Source organism: Chelonus insularis, unplaced genomic scaffold (genome assembly GCF_013357705.1).
Source record: "Chelonus insularis isolate UGA/USDA-ARS -01 unplaced genomic scaffold, ASM1335770v1 contig_109_pilon, whole genome shotgun sequence".
In the NCBI taxonomy this organism is placed as follows: Eukaryota; Metazoa; Arthropoda; class Insecta; order Hymenoptera; family Braconidae; genus Chelonus; species Chelonus insularis.
In genome coordinates this window covers 184,500-195,757 of record NW_023276349.1, presented here as the reverse complement: position 1 = coordinate 195,757, position 11,258 = coordinate 184,500, and the positions used below count along the sequence as shown (strand labels likewise).

The following is an 11,258-nucleotide window of genomic DNA, read 5'->3' as shown; positions in this document are numbered from 1 at the left end:
TTAGGCATCAATCATTTCATATTTCGACATCATTTGCTTCAATTTAATATCAAATACTTCATTTTTTATAAATTACTATAAAAATAGTAAAAATTTATACATGAGGCACTTCTAATCTACTCCAAAATCAGTTTCATTTGTAAATTGATGTCGATGTATCTTCTCATATACTAGAATTTATAATATTTTGTAACATAAAATAACAAAATATCTTTTTATGCTACTGGAAAAATCACACCTTTTAAAATATATCATTTACAATTAGAGTTGTGGAAAATATGTGCATAAATTTACTGATAATGGAAGATAAAAAATAATAAGATTTGTCTTTGGAATTTTTTTTATCGAGTTGAGTTGAAGATGTATTATAGAAAAATTCTCAATTTGTTAGTAAACTTCAATTAATATCGTTATTCATTACCAAAAGTATTTAATCGATCTTGTTAACACTGATAATTTTTATTAAATAAATATTTATCTCATTAAAAACAATTCAAATTTCCATTGTCCAGAGCGAATTAAAATTTCTTTTTGTTTAAACTAATTTTTTTCGTGGTAAGAAGATAAATTCCGATACAAAATGCGCTTATAGATTCTTATACAAAGCGATTAGAATATTTGCAATAATTTCTCATGAATTCCGATAGATAACGATACGAAATCTGCTTATAGAAGTTTTCGTAACATGCTAAATTAAAACTTTAGGCATTTTATCAAAATCATCGTCAAAAGTCTTCACAATTCCAAAAGCTGATCAGTTTTAACTTGTTAGCATTTTAAAAAAGATTTTGATCTATTTTATCTAAAATATTAATACTAGCGCCATACTTCAGCAAATTATCTTTCTAAAGCAGTACGAAGAGCAGTGTCTCTATTTTTATTGAAAAAATTAAAATTGACTCCAATATTAGATCATTTTTATCGTTGCACAGAATCTTGATAAAGTTTCTGTTATTTTTGGATCATAATTTAAACTTGCAATGTGGAAACATGTTAAGTTCTTTTATTTGGACTCTGTTATTGAAAATTGCGTTAAAAAGTCATCATCAAAATTCTCAATTCCGCTTTCAAATACTTTTTTACTGTGTAGTAGAATATCAAAAGAATGAAGTTATAGAAACGCTTTATCCTGAACAAAGAGTGAATTTTATTAAAAATTTCTATTGTGAACTTTTGCAATTATATCAATTATCATAATCTATTATTGCAGATTAGATCTCATAATCCACTCTTACTTTCTTTTTATTGTATTTCAATTATTCAGTTCTGGAAGATTATCGATATTTATACTTAGTTTATATGCTACAAATATAAGAAGGCTGGTTCCAATACAAATCGTATTTATTCATTTAAACAAGTTTAAAAATGAAGTTGGATGTACAATTTTACTTTTAGTTCAAATATGTTCAGGACTTTTTAGGTTAGAGTACGTACTTTGAATTATAATTTATTTTGAAGTAGAAGTGAAGAGGTATTTGGTAGATACTTTGTAGCATTAATATAAAATTAACATGATTATTTGAAATTAAACTTGTTCGCTTCAAAATTATCGTTTGTATTGCAAGCTCCAATGAATGGAATCGAATCTTCCAGTTTCATAGCTTTCATATGTGCATAATATTTAAGCTAAAATTGTATTATACTTGCAGTTCTATTGCTTCAATGATTGCAAATAACATGAATAGGTATTTTAAAGTCATTTCGAGACTATAGTGATATTCAGCTCTTCTATCAAATAGCATCTCCATTATCTCTGAATTGTCAAATGTAATAATTGTTCAATGAAGAAAAATATCATGACCTATCTAAAACTTTGCTTTCAAAAAATTTTCCTAATATTTTAATATAAATAACAACCATTTATCTTAAAAAAAAAGACATTCATAAGTTTAATTTAATTAACATTCCTTGTAATAACACCATTAAAAACTATCTACATGGTTATGTTAAAACAAGTTTTGTATAAATAAATTTGACTGACAGTTGATGATGTTTTACCTCTAGTGTTATCAGAATCGAATCACAACTATCGATTGCCATTAATCATCAACAATTACATTTGTACAATTAATCCGCTTACAATCGATATATCGATTCCTTCGACACCATCTTCGATTACGTAACGCATTCAAGCACGAAAATTTATCGAAGAAAAGAGTGGCCGAATGATTCCGAATTTACCCGAAAAAGTTTATAATACGCGACGCCGATGAGATAATAAGTACTGCTTTATTTTATTTGTAATTTCATTTAATTATTTCAATTACAATATTTATAAATTATTTAATCACATCATTTGTGTAAACATATTTTCGTCATAGAAATATAATTAATTATATTTATTAATTTCACTTTAAACTTCGAGTGTAATCGACAATGATCGTAATCTGATTTCGAGATAAGCAATCGGAAGCGAGAAGGGAATAGAGAAGATTGTGGAGAGAACAAAGCCCGCATAGCTTCGGAAGGATCCTTCTTAGTTCAACGATTGTTGTTGTGTAGGACGAGTAATCTGAAAAAGTGTTTTCAAAATAAAAATTTTACATTTGATATTTTCATTCTCTTCAACTATAATACATTATTTATATTTTTAAATAATGGCTGACTATTTTGAGTCTGAAACAGATGAAAGTGAGGTAATAATTTAATTATTAATATATAAATTTCTTATTTATTACTCTACTTGGAAGATTCATTTCATTATAAGTCACAAAATTGATGCATTTCTTGACGTGATATATGATTTTCAAAATTTTTATGTAATTTAGCAAGAGGAGATGCACGAAAATAATGATGAAGGAATAAACCGTCGAAGGAAAGGTAAATTGAAAAGGGCATTTGAAGACAGTGAGGAGGAAGAAGAAGGTTAGTTTTGTACTTCAATATTAATATATTACTCTCGGCAATAGTTGATACCTTTTTCTCTTTTTAAAGTTTAAAAATGTAATATTCTTTCTCGTAACGAATTCGTTTGTGTGCAAGTGTTCAGTACGTATAGTAAGACCAGTGAAAAGATCATTTCGACATTTTTCAGTTTTTCATAAACACAAATGTTATTGCTCTTTGCGATAATATGACGAATAATTATGTGGGAAGCAAACTCTCATAAATTAAGTGTAAATTGCCATTTAGGTTGTAGGTACAAATGGCAAATGCATGGTCTGTAACAGAGAAAAAAGACATGAATGAAAGTTTATTTCAGAAGGGCCAATGTGACCGGAAAATTTGGTATGTATTTTTATGGGACCAGGTAGGAGCTCAGGAAGCTTGGGGTGACCTGAAATGATCTTCAAACAGTACATAGCTTTAAACTTCTATACACATCTCTTTCTCTGATCTGCAATAATTTACTTCCTTTCTTGTTTTTCCAATTTACTATATCATGATTATAAGGAAATTACTATGTTACAGATGACGAGGAGAAATTGCGACATGAGATGCAAGACTTAATTGACGATAATCATTTTGAAGAAAGTGAAGGTGAAGATAGTGATATATCTGACAATCCGAGAAAGAGGAAAAAAAGTGATGATGAAGATTTCGATGATAGGCTTGAAGATGATGATTACGATCTTATTGAAGAGAATCTTGGTATCACTGTGGAAAGGGTAAGATTTTCATTATCTTTTTTATTAAACTCCGGAAAAACTTAATTGCGTGAGCTAATAACAATTGTAAATTTTTATCATTGCAGAAACGTTTTAGAAGATTGAAACGAATGAAAGTTGTGGAATCAGATGACAATGAAGAACAAAGGGTCAGTGAAGAAAGAGAAGCAATAGCCAATGAGCTTTTTGAAGAAGGTTCAGGAGATGTAAGGATTATTTAGTTAGTTTATTATAGTATTGGTTGTATCATATTCTTTCAAACAGATAGAAATTTAAATTTTCAATTTATATCTTCAGGAAAATAAAAGGAGGAGTGAAAGAAACCATAGAAAAGAACCTGAGGTACTCGAAGTAGAAGAAAGTGAAGGAGAATATTCAGATTCGGATGATTTTATTGTGGACGATGACGGTCGACCAGTAGCTGAAAGAAGACGGAAAAAGAGAGCAATGTTTTCTGATATTGCTCTTCAAGAGGCTCAGGATATTTTTGGCGTTGATTTTGATTATGATGAGTTTGAGCAATATGAAGATGAAGATTATGAAGAAGAGGAAGATCAATATGTCGGAGAAGAGAGCCAAAAATCACAACGGCCAAAGAAACAACTCAAAAAAAATACCACAAGAAAAAGCATTTTTGACATTTACGAACCAAGTGAGCTAAGACGAGGACATTTTACGGATATAGATAATGAAATTCGTAATACTGATATTCCAGAAAGAATGCAATTACGTTCAACGCCAATCATTCCAGTCCTTGAAGGTTCTGATGAATTAGATGACGAAGCAGAATGGATTTACCAACAAGCATTTTGTCGTTCAAAGATTTGTTCACAAGACTCTTTCGACGATGAAGTAAATAATCAATCTCAAAAAGGCCCTCAGACCGTAGCCAAAATTAAAAAAGCATTAGATTTTATGAGAAATCAAAATTTCGAAGTACCATTTATTTCATTTTATAGAAAAGAGTATGTTAATCCGGAATTAAACATTAATGATCTGTGGAAAGTATATAAATTTGATGCAAAATGGTGTCAATTGAAGCAGAGAAAAGAAAATTTACTTTCCTTATTTGAAAAAATGAGAAGTTTCCAATTAGACGAGATTTTGAAAAATCCTGACGCACCTTTACCAGATAGTATTCGAGTTATTAAAGAGGATGATATAGACCGAGTAAAAAATATACAAACTGAAGAAGAATTAAAAGACGTACACAATCATTTTAGGCTTTATTATAGCCATGAAATTCCAGGTTTGCAAGAAGCTATTAGAAAAAAAGAAAAAGAGGCTCGGAAACAAGAGAAAATTCAAAAAAGAAGACAGCAATTATTGGAAGCTGAAGAAAATGGAGAGGAAGTTGATTTTATGGAAGATGTTGATCTGGAAGAAGATGAATCTCATGAAACTCTGAAACAAGCTGTGAGAACTGGGCCTTATACTATTTGTAGAAAAGCTGGTTTAGATTCCTTTGCCAAGAAATTTGGTTTAACTCCTGAGGATTTTGCTGAAAATCTTCGTGATAATTATCAGCGACACGAAGTAGATCAAGAGCCTATTGATCCTCTCACGTTGGCTCAAAGTTTCATTGGAAAACAATTAAAAACTCCAGAAGAAATCTTAAAAGCAGTTCAGCAAATGGTAGCTATGCAATTAGCTCGTGAACCTCTTGTGAGAAAATGTATGAGAGAAATGTACATGGAACGAGCAAAATTATCAGTAAAACCTACAAAGAAAGGAATGAAAGAAATTGATGAGAATCATTCTATTTATACTATGAAATATTTAAAAGATAAACCAATTCGTGAATTTCAACAAGATCAGTTTCTTAAACTGGCCATGGCTGAAGAGGATAAATTGATCACAATAATATTAAGTGATGTAATCGAAGGACATACTAGCAACAATTACATTGAGGAGATAAAACAGTTATATATTAGGGACGAATTCAGCAAAAATGTACAAGACTGGAATAATTTAAGAATTGCAAGTCTAGAAATGGCGATAAACAAAATGATTATTCCAAATTTAAAGAAAGAATTAAAATCTAGTCTTATTGCTGAAGCTAAAGAGTATGTGATGCAAATATGTTGTAGAAAAATGTTTGATTGGATTAAAATAGCTCCGTTTTCAGTCGAGTTTCCTGAGGAAGTGGACGCAGAATGGAATACTAGTAAAGGTATCCGTGTGATGGCGATTTCATATGTTCCAGACTATACTCAAGCAGCATTTACGTGCATTATTGCTCCTGATAAAGAATGCACTGATTTTTTGAAGTTACCTCACTTATTAAAAAGGAAGAACAGCTTTAGAGAACATGAAAAAGCTATGAAAGAAGTTGACTTATTAGCCATAAAGAATTTTATCTTAGAAAAGAAGCCACATGTTATCGTTGTCGGTGGAGAGTCCAAAGAAGCATTAATTATAGTTGATGAAATTAAAGAATGTCTCTCAGAACTTGCTAGTGAGGAACAGTTCCCTCTTATTCAGGTAGAAATAATCGATAATGATTTAGCGAAGGTTTATGCTAATAGCAGTAGAGGAATATCAGAGTTCAAAGATTATCCTGAACTTCTGCGGCAAGCTATTTCTCTAGCTCGACGATTTCAAGATCCTCTTCTAGAATTTTCACAACTATGCACACCTGATAATGAGATTTTGTGTCTTAAATTCCATCCTCTTCAAGATCAGTTACCAAAAGATGAATTGTTGGAAAATCTTTACATAGAATTTATTAACAGAGTCAATGAAGTAGGAGTAGATCTCAACAAAGCAGTTCAACAACCATATGCAAGCAATCTTCTCCAATTTGTCTGTGGTTTAGGGCCAAGAAAAAGCCAAACTTTAATAAAAGTACTTAAACAAACAAATCAGAGGCTTGAAAATCGAACTCAACTAGTCACAATTTGTCATATGGGTCCAAAAGTTTTCATAAATTGCGCTGGGTTTATCAAGATTGACACCAACAGTCTCGGAGATAGTACTGAAGCTTATGTTGAAGTGTTAGATGGCTCGAGAGTTCATCCTGAAACGTATGAATGGGCTAGAAAGATGGCTGTAGACGCTTTAGAATATGATGATGAAGATGGCAATCCTGCTGGAGCTTTAGAAGAAATTTTAGAAACTCCAGAAAAATTAAAAGACTTGGATTTAGATGCATTTGCTGAGGAATTAGAGAGACAAGGCTTTGGTAATAAATCTATTACATTATATGATATCAGAGCTGAGTTAACTGAACGCTATAAAGAACTTAGAACTATTTACGAAACTCCTACTCCAGAAAAATTGTTTGATATTTTGACAAAAGAAAGTACGGAAACTTTCTATATTGGAAAATTAATTTTAGCCGAAGTTATTAGCATCAACTATCGAACACCAGATAGAGAACAATTAGATCAAGCTAATCCCGTAAAAAATGATGAGTCTGGACTATGGCAATGTCCATTTTGTTTGAAAAAAGATTTTCCTGAATTGTCTGAAGTCTGGAATCATTTTGATGCTGGAACTTGTCCTGGCAAAGCTACTGGTATTAGACTTCGTTTAGATAATGGAGTTTCTGGATACATCCATATAAAAAATTTGTCTGATAAACATGTAAAAAATCCTGAAGAAAGAGTTACAGTCGGTCAAAGTATTCATTGTCGTATTATTAAAATTGATGTTGAACGATTTAGTGTTGAATGTACTAGTAAAAGCAGTGATCTTGCTGATAAAGAACATAAATGGAGGTACATTTTTATTTTTTAAATATTTATAATAATTATAATATTTCAATACAATTGGATTGATAATTATTTTTTTATTTCAGACCTACTAAAGATTCATTTTATGATACAGAAGAGGAACAGAAAGATATTAAACGAGAAGAAGATATCAAGAAAATTAAACAAAGGCAGACTTATGTAAAACGTGTTATTGTACATCCTTCTTTCTATAATATTAGTTTTGGAGAAGCAGAAAAACGCATGAAAACTATGAAACTCGGAGAAGTAATCATAAGACCTAGTAGTAAAGGTTCAGACCACCTTACTGTTACATGGAAAGTAACTGAAGGTATTCATCAACACATTGATATAAGAGAAGAAGGCAAAGCAAATGCTTTCTCTTTAGGTCAAAGCTTATGGATCGGTAATGAAGAATTTGAAGACCTGGATGAAGTTATTGCGAGATACGTGAATCCCATGGCTGCTTATGTCTCCGAGTTGCTTGACTACAAATATTATGAAACCGATGTGAATGGGATAAAAGATAAAGCTGAAGAGCTTTTAAATGAAAAAAAGAAACAAAATCCTGGAGGAATCCCGTATATCTTTTCTGCTGCAAAAGATTATCCAGGAAAGTTTCTCCTTTCCTATCTTCCTCGACTTGAATGTCTACATGAATATATTTCGGTGGTGCCAGAAGGATTTAAATATCGTGGACAAATATTTACTCGTTTTGACAGCTTGGTAAAATGGTTTAAAGAACATTTTCGAGATCCAATTCCAATCCAGACTCCCAAAATTCAACAATCTGAAATGGAAGATATAAACTCAAATATAATTCAGAGTATGGATCAAAAACTTTCTTATCATTATCCTCCTGACACACCAGGAATATCGGGAGCTTTTGAATATGAAAATACAACCTCAAATTCAAATACTCCGTACACTCCTTCAGCTCAAACTCCATATATGACACCATATGAGGCTTCACCGCATACTCCATATAATTCTGATGATAACTCTAGGTACCAAAAGAAATTTCGTGGTCGCGGTCGTGGACGAGTATCGAATCCCAGAGGTCGTGGCAGAGGACGTAGCAATATACAGAATAAAAGAGATTGGAATAACTCGGCTAATAATGCTTGGTCTACAGGTCATACAACTACTTCTAATGATTGGAAAAACTCTATCAATGATGCTTGGCCAACAGGCAATACAATTAATTCAAATGCTGATGATGCTTGGCCTACAGGTGATTCGGCTGGTTCGAATGACTGGAAAAAATCTGCTGATGATGCTTGGTCTACAGGTCATACAACTACTTCTAATGATTGGAAAAATTCTGCTGATGATACATGGTCTACAAGCAGTACATCTAGTAGCCGCTATCGTGATCGAGATAAGGGTTGTGGTCGTGGTCGATCATCAAATTTCAGAGGACGTGGTAGAGAACGTGGCAGAGGACGCGGCAGAGAACAAGACAGGGGACGTGGTAGAGGACGTGGCAATACGCGAAATAAAACAAATTGGAATAACTCGGCTGGTGATGCTTGGCCCACAAGCAGTGCTACAAATTCGAACGCCGATGACTCTTGGCCTACAGGAAATACAATTTATTCGAATATTGATGATGCTTGGCCTACGGGTGATACAGCTACTTCTAATAATTGGAAGAATTCTGCCAATGATGACTGGCCTACTGGCGATCCAGTTGGTTCTAATGATTGGAAAAATTCTACCAATGATATTTGGCCAACAGGCAATACAATTAATTCAAATGCTGATGATGCTTGGCCTACAGGTGAAACGGCTAATTCGAATGATTGGAAGAACTCTTCCAGTGATGATTGGCCTACTGGAAATTCGACTACTCCAAAAGACCCGTAAGTTAATTCATGACATTACTTGCTATGCATTTTAAAGTTAATTCAGTAATTAAACATATTTTACAGAAAGAGAATATTGAAGAAATAATCTACTTTATCAACTTTTATTTGTATTACCATGTAAAGTAATTAATCTCACTCCATTTTTTTTCAATTTTAGATATAATAGTCCGATATATAATGATCCAAGAAGACCTCAAAGATACGGAAATGAAAGAAGTCGATCAAATAATCGAAATCGTTATTCAGGAAGATCACCAAGCGACACACCAAATACGAATTCTAGTCCTCAGAGTATGTTGCTTGGTAATGACACTCCTCTCTATGATGAGAAATAATATTCTAAAGTTGGTACAATAATTTCTTCAAGTTCTTTTATTTCAATGTATCTTTTTTTTAATAAATTTAATATTTTGAAAATTTTTGTAAGAAAATAAATAGTATTTGATAAGTGAAATATACATAATGTAAGATATTTTCATATTTGCATTTAAAATGAAACTTTAAAAGAATGAAACATATACATTTAAGTGTTACAAGTGCATATGACAAATTATTAAAATTGTTCACTATTCTCACGTGGTGAGTTTTTATAAAAATAAAAATGTACTTTCTCCTTATTATATTTTAGTTTTATTTATTTATTTATTTATGGCTCCACATGATAAATTAATTTTAAGAAAGTAATAAGAACAAATTTAAATGAAATTATCTTTTCTTTTATTACCAACTAAATATCGTATAAATCAGAATACTTCTTGTAAATAATATATTTTCAATAGTATAATTTATCCAGTCGCAAAACTTAATGTTTAATTTTTGAAATTTACATCTATTTAAGAAAATGTAAATTACAAAATCAACAACGTAATTTTAATGATTTTATTTATACAGCTGTAAAACATTGGCAATTTTTTTTACAACTTTCAAAACATATTTAAAATCATCTTAGTAAATTTAAATATTATATAAAGTTCATTTATTCATATTTATTTCATTACATTATTTAGAATAAATTGTTAAATCATTATCCAAGACTAAAATTAAGTTAAAATATTACATAAATTCTAGTATATAAGACGACAAATCGACATTTATTTACAAATGAAACTGATTTTGGAGTAGATTAAAAGTGCCTCATGTATAAATATTTACTACTTTTACAGTAATTTATAAGACATGAAGTATTTGACGTTAAATTCAAGCAAACGATGTCTAAATATAAAATGATTAATGCCTAAATAAAATTGAAATTATCTATTTGTTTATTAGTAATATTTATAATTAAATGAATGGATTTTTTTTATCTCAAGTTTTCTCTGAGAATTCAAATAATTTCGAGAATATAGTCTGGTAGATAATAGGTTTAATATTCTTATTTAGCTGATGTGGTATAAATTAAACAGCAACTGGAAAATTATCAATGATATCTTTGAGTTCATATCATAATGAAAGTTAAAAACAAGCAATAAAATTCGTAATCTTTTCTGTTCTAAGATATCACAATATGAAAAAATAAATCAAATTGAATGCAATCAAGCTAAAAATCTTGAAGATAATTATCAACGACATGAAATGAATCAAGAGCCTAAGGAACCTCTTGTGGTAGCCCAGAATTACATTGGCAAAAAATTACGAGTGCCAAAAAAGATTATTAAGGCAATTTCATATAAATGGTAGCAACACAATTAGTTCGTGAACCTTTTGTTAGAAAGGGTGTAAGAAAAAGGTATACATGAAACGAGCAAAATTGTTTAAGACGTACAATAAGGGAATTAAAGAAATTGATGAAAGTTATTCTCAGTAACTATATGACATATGACATATTAGTAACAATTATATTGAAGAGATAAAACAATTACATATTAGGGATGAATTAAATAAAAAATGCACAAGATTGGAATAATTTAAGAGTTGGAAATGTTAAAATAGCACTAATAAAAAGAGTTATTCCAGATTTAAAGAAAGAATTCAATTTTTATCATCATCGAAGCCAAAGAACATGTTATGCAAACATGTTGTAGAAAAGGTCTGATTTAATTAGGAAAGCTTCATTTTCAGTCAAG

At 30.6% G+C, this 11,258-nt stretch overlaps 1 protein-coding gene across 1 annotated transcript; it reads left to right on the top strand.

Moving 5' to 3' along the window:
• Positions 1-2,189: 2,189 nt before the first annotated feature.
• On the top strand, positions 2,190-9,815 carry LOC118064514 (transcription elongation factor SPT6-like). The gene is made up of 7 exons (XM_035079223.1): positions 2,190-2,636; positions 2,769-2,865; positions 3,412-3,608; positions 3,695-3,814; positions 3,906-7,330; positions 7,411-9,189; positions 9,353-9,815. Exons 1-7 carry the CDS (start codon positions 2,598-2,600, stop codon positions 9,528-9,530), a joined length of 5,835 nt encoding a protein of 1,944 aa, XP_034935114.1. The 5' UTR covers positions 2,190-2,597; the 3' UTR covers positions 9,531-9,815.
• The last annotated feature ends 1,443 nt before the right edge of the window (positions 9,816-11,258 follow it).